The sequence below is a fragment of the Pezoporus wallicus genome, unplaced genomic scaffold (assembly GCF_028554395.1).
Source record: "Pezoporus wallicus isolate ANWC-B61680 ecotype Strahan unplaced genomic scaffold, APGP_CSIRO_Pwel_v1 contig_6923, whole genome shotgun sequence".
NCBI classification, from domain to species: Eukaryota; Metazoa; Chordata; class Aves; order Psittaciformes; family Psittacidae; genus Pezoporus; species Pezoporus wallicus.
The window spans coordinates 1,991,723-2,008,996 of record NW_026637289.1 but is presented as its reverse complement, the minus strand read 5'-3'; the positions used below and the strand labels follow the sequence as shown (position 1 = coordinate 2,008,996).

Here is a 17,274-nt window from a genome sequence, read left to right as displayed (position 1 = left end):
ATTTCTGATAAACATGACAGAAACATGTATCAAGCTGTTACACAGGAATCAGGCAGCCAATTTCACGTGAATAGGCTTATCACCTGCAGGACTGTCACCCATGTTGTATTTAAAATACATCCCTGTGGAATGTTTATAGGCCTCCCAGCCTCTTTTAGTTCTTCACGTCATACACACCCTCTAAATTACACTAGGACTATAAAGCCTGATGAGTTCCACTCTGAAATTGCAAATGATATGTATTCATTCAGAGCTTTTGGAAGGTGCCAACATTGGGGGTTTTTTTGTCCTTTGTGCTGTTATTTGCATATAGAAGCCATAGTCAAAATCAGACTCCATTATTCTAGACATTTGATAAACACACAACCCCAGCCTGGGAGAGATTACTCAGTAACGATACAGACAGAAGGTGTGAGGAAAAGATTTCTTACTGCCTAAACTGAAGGCAGATAAGGTTGCCTCCCATTGAATAAGTAAAGGAATCCAGACTCAAATCAGAAGAATCCCACGAGGTTAACTCAGAATATGTCTACACAGTGAGGTGAGGATGACATACGTGTTTAATGCATCCAAGTTTAAATCAGCCACATAAAAATCAGTTTTACTTTGCAAGCCACACCACTGGGTCAGTCAGGTGATGTGTCTGCATATCTGTCCTTTCAGGCTGAATAGCTGAGTTTATTCTCAGTGCTGTAGAAAAAACAGTCAATCCGCCCAATCAATCAGTCTGCCTCTCTATGGGATTTGAGAGTGCAAGCTAGCTATCTCTATGCTAGCTACAGTAGCCCATCTATGTTACTTCCATACAGAAGGTACTTTGCTCCTAGACAATTTCTAACCAAGGAACACTTGACATGCATAAACCTATACCTCTTCTTGCTACCTAATCTGCACTGCTAAGAATACAGAGCTAACACCAAAAGTAACGTGAGGGCTGCCATTTCAGCAGTTTCACTAAATTAGAATCATAGAATCGTAGAATGATTAGGGTTGGAAAGGACCTTAAGATCATCAAGTTCCACCCCCCCTGCCATGGGCAGGGACACCTCACACTAAACCATGTCACCCAAGGCTCTGCCCAACCTGGCCTTGAACACTGCCAGGGATGGAGCATTCACAGCTTCCTTCCAACAGATTATCTACAGTGTTACCCTCAAACATATCTAGAAAAAAACCTCAACAATTTCTTCCTCTTCACCAAGTACACAAATATTCTTCAAATAGAAAGAACTTAAGTTGTATTTCCATTCCTATTTTCTCCCCTGCTGCTTCAGCTCTTGCACATAGCTAAGGGAGCACACAAAAATGCTTCAACAGGGAACAAGTTTCAGCATATATCTACCAGTGTCCTCCTGGCACCATGGAGTGTAAATTATTTGTACTTTATCTGCAAATTGGCTATCATGGGTGAATCATCAAAAGAGTCTCCCTGAAGATAGAGATGGCACTACAATGTTACAAACTCTTACTAGTAATCATATGGTTTGGTTTTATGCCAAACGTACTTATACTGTTCCAAAATTCTAAATATACATTCTGTCACAAGAATTACCAGTTACTCACTAAATGATTCATAAATGAATGGCACAGGATTCCCAGCCAAGGGTAGGAAAACATGTCAGCACTGCTAATCACAGGGTACACCTCTGTCTGTTGTGGAATGTCCACCATGAAATCCCAGCTGGTGGTTTCAGGGAATTAGTATTATGGAAGCCAAACCAAACACATCAGTAAAAACTTCTTGAAGTCAAAGAACAAGAAACTATAGACAAACCCCCCAAAAATGCACAAATTCACAATGACACCTTGAATTACCTTGTACTTCTCAGTGCCAAGTCTCTGCAAGTCCATAGGTTTCACATTCTACTATCAGACATTATCAGCAGTGTGCCCTTGTGACAATGAAGGCTACCTGTACATCTCCAGTGCAAGAAAAGTATACAAAATGTACAAAAAGTTCTCTCCCACTTTCTTTGCATTAACTAGAAGTCATCTATGACTCTACACGAGCCCTGCAAGACTGTGTTGTGGCACCTGCTCCTGGCCACAGAAGGAGAGACAAATGGAAAAAGATTGTTTCCACTAGGCCATGCAACTTAAATGTTTTCTGCTCAGCTGTTTATAGCCTGATCAAACTCTGTAAGCCTGGGCACTGATCCTCACCAGCAACAGTTCAAAATACTCTAGAGACAATATAACACTAGCTTACAAAGATGAAATAGCAACTATTACAGAGTTGGTTAAAGGATGCACTGGAGCCCCTCTGTCTGCCTGTAGTTCTTAGAGTACTGATGGAGTGACTCTAACAGTAGAAGGAGCAGTGTAATCAGTAATAATCCTTACTGAGGAAAACCAAAGGGCTTTTTGTTGAAATAGCAGTTGTGCTTCTGGTGTCAGGCTCTACCTGAAACACAGGATTTGGGGAATTCAAACAGATTTTCATAGGTTGTGGCATTCTTTTAGAATATAACTTGGTTGACTTTATAACTGTAAATTATAGATGAATAAAGCAAAAAGTACTATTTTACCCAACAAATATTCTTTCATTTTCATTTCAGAATTTCTAAGCACAGTTCCACAATGAGGCTGCTGAAAAAATGACAGTATTTTTACACACTTGGGAATGAACGATACTGATGATAACATGGCCGATGACAGTTTACTTTCTTCAAATGAATACTGTGCCTTTTATCTTTTCTCTTTTTTTTTTTTTTTTTTGGCTAAGGGCACCAAAGGAAACGATTAATCTATGTGGTTTGGGGTGGAAGGGACTTTGTCTTTGCCAATCTTTCCCTCCTTCCCATAAGCACCAAGTTATGAAATATTTGATGATAGGTTGTATTAGCTCACAGTATGTGGCCACATGAACAAACATGCGTGAGTAGGTAAACTTTACAAGAGAAAGTTCACTAGGTTTAAGAAATAAATAATAGAAGAATAGTATATACAAAGATGCAGTATTATCAGATACCTTACATTCATGCAAACCATTGATGACTTCTTCCTGTCTGTTTTGAAAACTGAAGAAGGGATTTTTTTCTCTTGCACAGGAACTTCCTTGCACAGAACAGGTCATCATGCTTTTATTCTATTTAAAAATTCAACGTGCTAAAGGAAGGACTGTCCAGTATTAACAGTTCCCCATCTTTTCCATTTTAAGATTCCATTTTCAGCAGCCTTTAACTTGCCTAAGCATTGCTATTTTTGCTAAAATTTTGCAAATAAGACCCTAGGTCAAGTAGCCTCCTCTCTCCTTTCTCCTGTTTACCCTGTTTTCTCTCTGCGATCATCTGTGAAAGGTTTGTCTTCCATGACTTGCCCAGCTTTCCCAAGGAAACATGGCTGAAGTAGGGATCAACCCCAGTTCCCTAAAGAAACTTGAAAACCCTTAACCAAAATCAATTAAATAACAACACATAAATCCTGCAGAAAATGATTTTTTAAAACCAGATTGCCTGCGAACAAAGAAGGTGCCTTAAAAGTTGCACACAAAATCAGAACATAGTTTTTGAAGCTCATGACTGTATGACTTTGCACTGCAGCATGCATGGAAGTACCAGCCTGTGGACCCCCCATACCACATAACACAGACGGAGTTCAGCTACCCAAATTCAGATGTTGGAGGCGTCACCTTCAGGCAGCTTTTAAAGTCAATGAGACAAAACTGGCACTTCTAAGATGCAATTCATTTAGCCTGTTTCAGACACTAACCTTAGGCTGAGATGAACTGCATGCCAGACGTGCCTATTTGCCCTCCTTGATTATAAAGGGAATAACTAGTTCAGATGTAGATACCTGAAATTAGAGGATACGGATGCCATCTTGTATATGAAGTAAGTCAAAGTAATTATATTTACTGTTTCAATAACAGATATTAATTTCTGTCTACAGATGTTGTCCTGCCTATGCCCTGAGGCCATCGCAGGTACAGAAAAGCATCACTCTTTTGTTTTTTTCATGCAAGCAGGAGCCCACTAGAAAATAAAGGCTGAACTGCTTGATGCAAATCTCTAGAGGATGAAAAGGGAGGAAAAGACAGGACAGAGAGTTGTAAGAACAAAGGAACATGACATGGAATAAAACAAGAGGCAAGATAGCAGTGTTAAGAAAGAGTAGGCAGCGAAAACTGCTGTTTTCACTTTTAGACAAATGGTACTCAATGAATTGGTATGCATTCAATATTTAATATTAGTTTTAGCACTTCATACATTATTACGTGCCAACTATATGTACCTGCATTCAATATGAACATTTTGTTTCTTCATGTTCCTAGGTGGTTTCCACAGTGGTGTTTTATAATAACTCCTCAGAACACCTTTATATTTTCATATGTCACCATTTCAAAGTGCAGATTTGACACACTAAAACCAAAGGTGTCAAGACTGGCACCAAGTTTGAGTAGGCTACAGCCTCCTTTTTCACAACAGTCCTTGTTTTAATAGACATTTAACTGTTCAGTACAGAAATCTTATCACCTCAATGGTACTCAGCACTACTAAGGGTCAGATTCACCTGAATACAGGACAGCATACTACCTTTCCAAAATGAATATGCAACAAAGGTAGAAGCGCTCCCAAAAAAAAAAAAGGAAAAATTCCTTGACTGTGAATGAATGGCATGAGTCCAGTCTATTTTTTAAGATAGTTCTTCCTAATTTAAGAGAAAAAACATGAACAAACAAAACCAGCAATTCTTCTGCACCACAGAAGTCAGGAATGAGATCCCACTCTTCCCTGCTAGGATCTACCCTTCCACTGACATCCAAGCAGGCTGAAGGAGGCACTAGCAGTTTTACTGGTTCAGATTTTTTAGGCTGTCATTTCACTTTTTAAAGGACAAAATGAGAAGGTGAGCACTCTTCACACTGGTGTTTTCACAGCCACCAAACCTGCAAAATCAGTGACACAGAACCAGCAGCTAATGTTCAACTCCTGAAGAAGAGACAGACTACTGTTTTCATGGCACAGATGTCATTACATAGGTTTTCATAGGACAGCATTTTTTACCTCTTAAAAATGCAAACAAAGTAAGTGAATGTTTTAGCATGACATCCCTCTTATCTTAGTATCTTTCTAAACGTGTTGTTCATTTTTGTTTGTTTTTTTTTTCAATAAGCATTGTTTTCCTCATGAGGTCATAGTATAGATAAAATTGAGCAAAACACATTCTGCAATTAATTATTTGATCATGACAGTGGTTTTAGAGAACTTCTGTCCTCTATAAAATGAAATTAAAATAAGAAATCTTTATTCCTAAGGCATTACACTTACATTTCAGAGTACTAAGAATTATACTGCAAATGTAATTACCCTTTTCCACTTCTAGCTCCCACAAAGTAATTGCAAGCAGGACCACTTGTAGACATGTACATTTTATCTTGCAAAGAACACAGATGAATGATTCCATTTCTTCTTTGAACCAGAAAACACACAAGTGTAGTTACACACATAAAGGACATGGAATGGAAGGTTCATATTTTACTATTTACTATTTAAAACATTCAACATTTCAAACTTCAACATTTTGTTCCTGTCAATCAGTCAAGCTACTGATGTTCTGTGTTTTTCACAGGGTGAAACATTTATTCTTCATCTTTCTACGAAATGTGATGTTATATTCTGGCTGTGAAGCACAATTCCTTCACTCTTCTAATATAGAAGTCAAAGAAGAGTAACTCAAAGAATATTAAAGTAGGGAAGAAACATAAAATCTTGGTCTCACCGCCACTTTCTCCACACACAATACGTATCTTTGCATGCAACATATCTCCTGAACGTGTGTGTTCCTCTCCAAGATAAGGTATAATTATTTCACAGTCTAACTCTCCTTGGATGTTGCCTAATGCTGTTTCCCTTTGCTATTTTATGCTATTACTGAACCCTAATTAATTTTTTTTTTTCCCTGCCAAATGGTTGTAGAATAGCAATCCCATAGGTTTCTTTGCCTTCACGTATTCAGTATGTTGATGAAGATAAGCTGAGTCGCATTTAATCAGGGGAGAGGAAAACAGTAAAAACAAGGGGTGTTGCTGATGGTAACAGCCTTAGCTTCCTCAATATCAACACTAAAATAACAGTGTTCTTGAAGAAGTAATGAACAGCAAAAATGTCCTCTTTCTTCATGGTGATTACAGTGATTCATCTTGGGGGAGAATCTAGCTACTGACATTTATGTAATAGCCAACTCATAACTGGACTGAAGTAACTTGTCTGTCTTGACCATCAAATACGAAAAGCTCAAAATTCATGAAGTAGCACAGACTGTGAGAACGACTGATAAACAATCACACCCCAAAGATATACAATTTTCTTTGTCCTCCTGTAGTCAACTTCCTGCTTCAAAGGTCAAATTCAAGTCATCAACATCATTTTTGAAGTAGCCCTTGGGTGGAGATCATTTAGTGCTCAAGAAATGACAACTCTGTAGGTACTTGACTTCAACAGATCAAGTAAAACTTGGTTTCTTACTATGGTGTAGTTTTTCATGGCATGGTGACAGCTGTCATGCTTTTTTATTGTTCTCTTTCACTGCATCTTCTGTATAGAGGCTCCAATTTGTACCTGTTATCTCTGGGAAAGAGATTCTACAAGCTTTTTCTGGAAAAAGAGACCAGAGGAGTTCATCTGCCTTCTCTGATTTAACCCCAGACACCCATGAACAGAGGCAGTACAACACAAGCTTCACTGAGGCAGGAGAATGCACACTTGTAGCCCCAAGTCTAAAGGAACTGGGCTGCTTTTTTTGTTGTTTGGTTTGGTGTTTTTTTTTAATTGGCTACAGCTCTTCAAGGTAAATAACTAACAGCAAGGAAAAGTACTGGCTACTGGAAAAAATAACACAGGAAGAGCAAAACAGCTCATTGGACAATTTTTAAACTGGAGTATCATAGGATCGCAGAATGGTTTGGGTTGGAAGAGACCGTAAAGCTCAGCCTGTTCCAACCCCCTGCCACGGGCAGGGACACCTTCCACTAGACCAGGATGCTCAAAACCCTGTCCAACCCAGCCTTGAACACTTCCAGGGATGGGGCAGCCACAGCTTCTCTGGGCAACCTGTGCCAGTGTCTCACTACCCTTACAGTGAAGAACTTCTTCCTAATATATAATCTAAATCTACCTTCTTACAGTTTCACATAACTAAGTTTCTTCAAATCGCCAGCTGTCATGCTAGTATGTGACCAACCACGACTCTTTCATAGCAGAAGCCATGGCCATTTATTAAGCATCCTAAATTTTCAAGAGAATCACTGTTAAAAGTATACTTTTATTTGGCCTATACAGCATTCATGCAACCATGGCTTATAACATACCATTCATGTAATAAAAATAAAATACTTTAAACCATGCCTTTTGAGAAATGCTACCATAATCTTCAACATACTAAATAAATACATTTAGTGGCTTTGGCTATGTATTAAGGGCTTTGTTTATTTCTTTTTCTATTTTTAATGAGAGTAGTAGAAAGCTATACGAATAAGAAAAGTTTGTGCTCTCTAAAGATGACCAACTGCAGTTAATGATGGTGACATACATGTGTATTTCCATGCACTGAAGCACAAGCCCAAATTGCTATCAAAAGTAGAAGGACTGATTCCCTAATTAAAAGAAAATATAAACAACAGTATTTTGTACCAAGAGATTCAACCCTATCATTCAGAAGCCTTGCAATTATTAGACTTCGCTTGTGTTTTAGGCACAGAACTTGACAACAAATTTTTGCAGTAAAAACATCCTCCAGTTTTTTCAGGTGTAAGAACTGAAGCCCAAATCCCATACAGCATTGCTGTTCTGGTTTGGCAGTGTAGACCTAGCAAGGTATCTGGAAGAAAAAGGAACTTACACCTAGATTGAAGAGTTACCCCACTTTTCTCACCATTCATGTGTCCACGTCTACATATTCTGTTCAGTTTTGGGCCCCCTCAACATAAAACAGATGTTGGTAAATTGGGGCGAGTTGAGCATAGGGCCCTAGACGCCCAGGGGCTGTTGCTCTTGTCCTGAGAAGAGAGGCTGGGGAAGTGGGGTTTGTTCAGCTCAGAGGGAGAGGTGACCTTGGAGAGGACCCATCATCTGTCTGCCAATATTCATGCAAAGGTGTAGCAGGAAGCTCTAACTAAGTGGGAGTCAAATAGCTCAAATTCCACCCTACTCATTAAAATCAGTGACAGAAGGGGGTCATGCTGGTTTTAGCATTGAGGCATGCCAAGACCGGGACCAGCCTGACTCAACAACTTCATCAAATTAAACCTAACAAAGATGTGAAACTGAATGCTTCCTGACAGAGGAACCAGTGAATGGTGACATGGCCTATCTAGCGAAACATAGTTTATCTCTGGATGAGTTATTGTTACCTTTCATGTTTTGCTGAGCTACTAAATCTAGCCTGACAATAAATGACTGACACTCAATCACTTTATACTATACAAGCTTAGTTCTACCTTCCAAAGGCAGGAATTCTAGCATGCTATTCCTAGGAGTATGTAGAAATTCATCCCTTGAGTGGGGATGTCCCTTAAGGTTACTCCTTGAGGCTGAGCAAAAGAGAGTTGCCCACAGTCATCGGCATGGGTGAGTAACATCAATCTTTACTTATTAATTATTAAGCTAGATTTGAATTATAGTAAATAATAGTTATAAGCATTTATACTATGTAGTAGATATTCTGATTAAAGTTCTTTAGCCTAGTCATATTATGATGATTATCAATCATTGTTGTCATTATCACTATCAATTGTAATAAAACTTTCAGTTTATATTTCTGTACAGTTTGCCATCTTTAATCCTGTGGGACAAAGTGGTGCAGTCCTTTAGACATAAACCGTTGTCCAAGTCTTGGACTAAGTCTAAATCCAGCTGCACCTAAGCTCCCCTCTGAGGACTACAGGGAGCAAGGGGCTCCTTTCTTGAACCTCATGACTCAACTTGAAGGCCTCCATGGCAACTTTGTCTGATCTCCCACTCTGTCTGTGACAGAGTATCACCAAGAAGAGCCAAGAGGCTCTTCAATAGTACACAGCAGGAGCAACAGAGGCCATACTTTGAAAGAAGAGATTTTCCAGCCTTGTAGCCGGAGAAACTTTCTTATACATAGGCAATGATGCAGCTTGCCTAGAGCTGGTGAGCACTCTGTTCTTGGAAGATTTCAAAACTCAACTGAACTGGACACAGTCCTGAGAAACCAGGGACTGAACTCAGGGCTGATGATGCTTGGTGCTCCCTTACAACCTGAGCTACACTATGATCCTCTTCTATTTTATCTGGCTTTTGGAAGGCAGAAGAGGGGTCTGTGCCTGGTTGAGGTCCACGTGCAGCATCACCCTGAGCTTGGCCACTCAACAGCATTGTGAAATGCATCGTCTCCTGGTTTAATAGATCTGAAAAGCATACTTTGTCTTCTTTTTCCTATAAATATGTAAACATAAGTTCTTTTTCATTTTCTTTTATAAAAGACGGTGGTGGTTTAAGTTTTCAAGAATACATTTCAATACCAAATACACCATTAGACTATATTTTAGTCAAGTCTGCACACCTACATACTGTCTATTTTTAGGCAAGTGCTAGCATTTTCTGTGTAACTAATATAAACACACAGAGCCACCACCTGCAACTCACTGATTTCTCAGTCTGAACCAAACACCTGAGAGACCAATAACGCAGCTTTAAAATAAAATAAAATAAAATCCACATAGCACTGACACCTTCTCATTGCCTGGGTCTTGCTGTTCAAATCTGAGTAGTATTAACCAGTCTGATTCCTGATATAACCCCAAGTTCACCATACCCTGATGTGAACCACCTCCATGTCAGAGGGCTCTACTGCTTGGCAACTCCACAGTCCCACGGAGCTTCCCCATGCCACGGCCACAGGCTGAAATCAGCCCTGCGGAATGCCCGTGTCCTCAAGAATTTATAAGCCAGGGTGCACCAGATGGTCACTACCCACGGGAGACTTCAAACCACACTGGGGAGCAACAGCTTTGGGGAGGGCTGCAGATACGCGGTGTCAGGCCCTTCTCTCTGCTCTTCCTCCTTTACTGCATCCACAGAAAGTGAGCACAGAGTAAGCCCACTGCTCTTAAGGAGAAGTAAATTTATTCACACACGCCAGCCACACTTTAGGAGGCTGTTTTGGGGCAAGAAGCCTCCCTCTGCTTGGGGCACAGGGTGACTGTTACTTATTCACACAGGCGCTGCTGTTTGTCAACACCGCTCAGGTGCCGCGCTGCCAGAAGGCTGGGGCAAACGCTGGACATTAAGGGGGCGACGGGACACCCGCTTCCCTCCTCGGGAGCGAAAAATACCCTGGCCTCCAGCCGTGCCCTGCCTGCCGATCCCCGCGTTCCCCCGGCCGCCCGCTATCCCGCCCCCCGCGGGGTCTGCGCTTACCGCGGGGCCGGGGAACCGAGGGGTGAGGCGGGCGGCGGGGTCCAGGCGGGAGCAGCACCGCCGCTCCCCCGGGGGTGCTGCTCCTTCCTCTTCGGGCGCCAGTGGGGGAATGCGGGGCGCCGCTTGGGCGCGGCAGCGGTGGAGGGGCGGCGGCGGGGGGGGGTGGCCGCCCCCTCGGGTTCCGAGTCCTCCGACTCGCTGCGGCCGAAGAGGCGCTGGAAGCGGCCGCGTCGCGCCATGTGGTGACCGCGGTGGGCGGCGGGGCTGTGCGCGGTGGCGGCGTCCTCCTGCCGGCAGCCGGGGCAGGAGCGGCAGCGGGGGGAGCGCGGCGCTCCCGGTGGTTTCGGGCTCTCCGCGGGCATGGACGGGGCGGCGGTGGCAGCCGCCCGCCTCGGTGTATGCGTTTAATAAAGTGATTCCCTCCCTCCTTCCCTGCCCACCGCCGGCCGCGTCGGTCCCTCCCCGCGGAGAGAGCCGCGGCGCGGCAGGCTCCCCGCCGGTCGCACAGGAAGGGAGAGGCCCGCGTGTGATCCGTGCCCAGGGTGCACATTAGGGACCATTATCTTGTTGTTGTTTTCTACTAACCCTCAGGTATTTCCCGCGCCCCGGACACTTGTGCAAGTCGCGGGCAAACGCTTCGCGCCCTCCCGCACCGCGTAGGGGCAGAGCCGGGGCGGGGACCACGTACATCCTACACAGGTCCCGCCAGCCCCCCCCCCCCCCCCCCCACGGCCGGCCTTACCCCTCCCGTGGAGCCGAGGGGGCTCCTGCGGAGACGGCACTCCCTAAACCTTGCAGCGCTACATTTTTGTCCCGGTGCCCGGGCATTAATTAATTAGGTGCTTATCCCTCTCTCCGGGACTAAAGCGGCAGTGACCGTCCCGCCGGGAAGGGACGAATGAGCTGTGTCGAGGGGCTGCAGGACCGCTCCCGCGGGGAGGGCCCGGCTCGGGCTGGCAGCTGACAGGGTCGCCTGAGGTCGCCCCTGTCGGGACGTGGCGGTCCCGTGCGTCCCTCCGTGCTTTTAGGACTCTTCTCTTAAATGACCCCGACGTCTTCTCCAGCTTTCCAATGGAGGCTTACTGTATTATGCTGACGATGCCGCCGGTCCTAAATTGTAGCTAACAAGCACGCATTTACTGTGAGGGTGGTGAAGCACTGGAAAAGGTTGCCCAAAGAAGTTGTGGGTGCTCCATCCCTGGAAGTGTTTAAAGCCAAACTGGATGGGGCTTGAAGCAACCTGGTTTAATGCAAGGTGTCCCTGCTCAGGGTTAGAATTGGATGATCTTTAAGGTTCCTGCCAAACCAAGCCATTCTTTGGTTCTATGATTTGTCTCGTGTAAGGAGCTTTTAGAGTGGGTTGTTTCTTCTGATTTTGCTTGCTACTGATGGAACAGGGAGGTTGTAATTGTCTGCTAAAAATGCTAACATGAGATAAGAAATGTCAGAAGTCTGTATGCTGGAAAAACTTCACTATTATGAAATACTCACAATCAGCCAATAAGTGATAAACACAACATAAACTGATGGACATAAATTAACGCTGAGGTGTTTTACAGCAGCAGGACAAGGATGTGAGCAAGGCAGGGGAAGACAAAATACAAAAAGGGTTTGGCTGAGTGGCTCAGACCTAGTGGTACTACTGTTTCACCTGAAGCAATATGTACACCTGTTTGGGGGGTAAATTCAGTTATTTTCCTCAGTGATGTGCTATTTACTTGGCTGGTGATTAACTAAACACATTAACCTACAACGAAAGTGATTTTTCGCAAAATTAAATATATGTCATGACTAAACTGGGCAGAACTGGAAAGGTGAACAGTTGTACCCTCAGGAAATGCCAAAGGGCACAAGGGAAAAAAGGACAATTTCAGTAAAGCTATTTATATAGGCATGAAAATAATAGAATCACAGAATACCTGGGGTGGAAAGGGACCTCTGAAGGTTGTCTAGTGCAGTCCCCCTGCTCAAGCAGGGTCAGTAAGAGCAGGTCACTCAGTACCATGTCCAGGTGGGTTTCAGGTATCTCCAAGGACAGAAACAAGGAGACCTGGTGACAAGTAGCATGCTGTCTTTGATGGATGGCTAGGAACAAAGGAGGAGGTCCTGTTTCCTACATCTGCATTGGATATTTGCATACTGGCTATATAGTATAAAGATCCAAATAGCTGTACTTTGCCTCTTATCTCAGCATAAAATTATTCCTTTCTCTTTCCTTTATCCACAGTGGGCATTACCATGGTGATTTATGACATTCACCATTGAAGAAGCCAGGTAAATATATTGCTAAGTATGTGTACTAAATTTCCATTTAGGTCTCAGTTATGGGGATTCTGTTGTGCATAAATTCTGTTGTGAATAAATTCGTGTTGGTGAGCCTCTTCAACTAAATAGCACTGGGGGGAAGGAGTCTGGGGCACTGCAGGCCTGGTGTCTCCTCTCTGCCACTGTACCCCCTACATATCCACAGTTCTTGGCAGGCCAGGCAGCGGAGGCTGTGTTCAGCAGCTCTCTGCTACTTCATTCCACAGCAAATAATGACATGTATGGCCTGAGAACATACAGTTTAAATCATAGAAAGGGAGAACTTCATAGAGAAAGGGAGAATTGCAAGGCATGCATATTTTCAGATCCTTTCAGACTATCTTGGCAGGGTCTGGATCAGCATTAGCATCATAGAATACCTAGAAAACATGCAGAGTTAAGAATCTCTCTGGGTTAACACATACAAGAAACAAGCATGCTACATCAGCTTTGAGGTATCCAGCATCTGTGCTTCAGTGCTAACATGGATCACAATATCCTCATACACAAGAGTAGGTGAAAGGTTGATAATGCTTCTTCAAACTTTTGCCTAAAGTAAAGTCTGCTTGTTAAATATGGCAGTTTCAGAACAACACGTGATCTCAATCCAAATAGATTGTGGAGGCTAAGTACTTGGAAGAAGCATACTTGTTCTTAGGCTTAATTATAAGATTTGGACCTTTTCTTTCAGGAAAGGCATTTTTAACACCATTAGTTAAGGCAGAAATTAATTAGAATTAACCAGTCATTTAGAAAACTTTAAGTGATGGTCATGTTTATGTCAGCAGTCCTAACACATGCAACAGAACAAGTTAGTCTAGCTTTTATCTGAACCAACACAATTTTGCAACAGTTCTTGGTAATTCATATCATAGTAAGATATTATGCAACAAATTATCTTTCTCCTGTTTGTTTTCATTCCAACATGGTGAAAAAGAAGTTGATTTGGTATCCAGATCAGACTTCATTATATTCAGTATCCAGTTAGTTTGACTGCACATTGTATGTGAGATTTACAAAAAGAACCCAGAAGCATGCTAATTTTGGAATTATGATGAGAATCAGAAAAAAAAAAAATGAACCAGACTCAAAATCTGTGAGTCTGTTGCAGGAACTAAACAACACACAAGTTGAGATAACATTATTTATTCAAATTGTTGGTCCTCCCTTTTTATTGTTTCAAAACAGAAACACTTCTAATATAAAACTATCCCAATATATGGCACAGTATACGTGGGGGCAGGAAATAACCTAAAGCCCATAAGCAAACTGTAGAAAAATAGGATGAACTATCGTCAACTTTGTCACCAAATAGTCTATCTTCTTTTCTAGTACAGCAGAGGTTTGTAGTTTCCTTCAGAAGCAGTACATGCAAGCAAACATTTGAGATTCAAGTAATTCACTGTCAGAATATATGAAGAGTGTTTTGGATTCCCACATTTTGGAGCTGGTGATAAAGGAGCAATAAAGTATGCAGGGGCCAAAATCCTACCTCTGTCCCACAAAAAGCATGTAAAATCCAAACTATGGTCCTGAAATCCCACATTCATTTGACACCTAACCCTATGGGCACCTAAATTCCAGCAGTGCCTCCCTGTTGTCTTGAAAGTGCCCCAGGTACTTAGAGATTCACTTCTCCACATGCTCAGAACTGCCTCAGTCTTTACAAGACTGAGTGTTGGGTGCCTGCTTCTTGCCTAAGTCTGACAAGGAGCTAAAAACTAGGTATTGTTTGGCCTAAATCTCCACTGAGACTCTCTGTGGTTGGCATATTTGGGTCTTGTTTAACACACATAGTAATAGCAGGCTCTGTACAAAATGTTGTACTGGCTTCCTTTTTTTTACAAGGGTTTAAGGTATGATGTAGAAATAGTGATGGAAGTGGTAGCCTTAATATCCTACCTACAAGGGGACGTTCTACCTCACAGTCATACCACCACTAGTGTTTTCTTTCTGGCCCAACAAGACTAGAGGTTCCCTGGCAACACCTGAAAAGAGAGGAAACGAGTCCCACTCCATGCTTTGAAAATAAAGGTATACATATACGTCCTTAGTAAATTATCAGTATGTGAGTGATCATTCCTGGTGGTTAAGGACAGCCTGGAGTCAAAAATGGAAAATGCAACTAAATATTATGACCAGGGAAAGCCAAGGCTAAGAACTAAATTAGGTCAGGAGCATGCCAGCCAGAATTGCAGCCACAGCAATAGGTAGGAAGCCAAAGAAGCCAAGAGACCCTTAAAACAAATAGCAGGGCAAACCACACAAAGGTAAACAAGTCTGTCTCACAGGGAAGGACTTTGGAAAAATAGCAAGCAGAGATTGAATGAGACTAGGACTAAGGAATTTGGAAGCAAGAGACAGGGATTTCAGGCTCAACCAAGAAGTAAATTTGGAAGGCATGAAGAATTTGTGGGATTTCTTTACCTACCTGTTAGGTAGGGCAAAACAACAATCAGGTTCAAAGGGCAATCTTCACTTAGTCAACGTTACTGGCGTGCCAGCTGCCATGACTTACCCTGGTGTTTCTGGCAGCTGTATGGCTGCATTGCCAGAGGAGACACACAGGTGAGCACGCAGGCACTGAAGCAAATGGAAGCACCTCAGGCTCTGAGGGACATTTTGGAGCGGGGATACATGCATATAACCTCATGCTCTGAATTTCTTCTTGCTCGTACACACTGAATGATTACTTCAGGTAGTACTTTAGTTCTGTGTATTGGATGCTTTTTGTCTCACTTCACGGTGTCATGTTCCGATCATGGTCCATTTTGGCATCTTTGGCATTTAACTTCATGAGCTTGTACCTCTGTTGAAAGCATGCAGTGCGCATCTCTTAGATGCTGGTTATTGATCAGATCAAGTCAAAAACGCATGTGACCCTTGTCCGGGGCAAGATTTCACCTTCACACTTCTGATAGCTTTGGCTTAATTTGTCACTCATGGGGCTGTATAACTTCAGTGCTTACCCATTAAAAGTGTCCCACAACATAGCCACAGTGTAGCATGTGTTCTTTAACTATAACTTGATGGAGTTTTACAGTGCTATCCACAACCATCCTTTTTTTTTTTTTTAGTGTAGAAGTGCAGTACTTCAGCATTAGTTACTACCTCCACATAATACTCCCATCGTGATGCCAACAGTGAGAGTGTTTTGTTTGATTTTAATGCCAACTAGGTGCAGCCAATGAGCCCAGGCAGATGGCCAAATGGATTTCAGTTACAAAACATTCAGGAGTTCCCAGTATAGGACATCAGTTTTATTCTTGTATTAGCAAGAACAGTATTTTTCATTCCTTCTCCAATCAGCTCACAGAAGGAAACCTCCTGTCCCACTGAAAACATTTCTTTCAGGCATTTCCTTCTCTGTTACCTGCTAAGAACTTTTCGTGTTCTGTTAATGATAATCGAATGCTACTTTTCTCTTAATGATAACTACCTCTCATTGAAGCTCAGTGTCAGTACAAAGGCAAGACAAAACCCATAACCCACTTCACTCTTGCTCTGAGTATCCAGGTATTGTGTTCTTCTGCCCCTGTGTAAAAGATTAATGTTTCCTCTGTACATTTTTCATCCCATGGTTTCTTCAAAGCTTTCAATCTTAGGACTTGACACTTCGCATAAGGAGTTTACGTAAAGGTTCGGTGCCTGGTCTCAAGCTGAACACTAACAAACACTCTATGCATGCTGTCTTTTTCATACTTGCTCCCTTAATGTCATTATTGGTTCACTATGGCATTTATTTGGTTTCAATAAGTATTTTTTTCCCTTCCTGAAACTGTAACAGGGGAAGACAAAATAGCTATGGGAAAACACACTCTATAACTAGACTGAAACAAATGCTGTAGATGCTACCCAGAGGAAAGAGCATTCCACCTTGTGGCATTGTGGTTTTCGTCTTTGTCATCTTGTTGGTTCTGCAGACTGATGGAAACTGAGTGGGAGGTGGGAGATGCTGCTTCTTACAAGGGCAGGATGACACTGATTGATTGATAGCATTATGCGGCTTTGTGCATTGGGGGCTCCTGGGTCCTCTGGAGTTCGATTTCAAAAGAAAAAAAAGAAAGAAAGAATGTTAATTCTAGCACTTTGTTCTCCCATAGTTACAATTTAAAGGTATACTAATAAGACCATAAATCAATTCAATTAAAATATACCAACATTAACATAATAATGAGGCATTAGGAATGTAATACTGGCAAATTGCTATTTTACTGCTTAATATCAAGATGCGCATATGATTTTCTGAGTAAGTATGGCTTTGCTGAAATGTATAATACTTCCAGGTTAACATTCTATTTTGTTTTTCTTGCTTTTCCAGTTTTCCAGTAGCGTGCATAGCACTGCTACACTTTTATGGTTGCTCAAAAACTAAGCTGTACCTCATGTTCCTATTTTGCATCCTGGCACAAATTTTAATTATTTGCTAGGTTGAAATTAATTTCGAACCCTGTCACCTTGAAAAAGAATTTTTAATTTAAGTTTGACTAAATCAGCAGTCCCATTCTATTGTATTTACATCATATTCTCATATAAATCTATCAGCCGGCATGGCTTAAGTTAGGATAGGATCTTTCTCTTTCAG

The 17,274-nt window shown here is 42.2% G+C and overlaps 1 protein-coding gene across 1 annotated transcript in view; it reads right to left on the bottom strand.

Moving 5' to 3' along the window:
• Window positions 1–10,817, bottom strand: part of CRYBG1 (crystallin beta-gamma domain containing 1) — a 98,367-nt gene extending 87,550 nt beyond the window's left edge. Inside the window, exon 1 of the mRNA XM_057404697.1 lies at window positions 10,386–10,817. Coding sequence (XP_057260680.1) covers window positions 10,386–10,747 — 362 coding nt within the window. The 5' untranslated portion in view covers window positions 10,748–10,817. The remainder of the gene's footprint in view (window positions 1–10,385) is intronic.
• Between the last annotated feature and the right edge of the window lie 6,457 nt (window positions 10,818–17,274).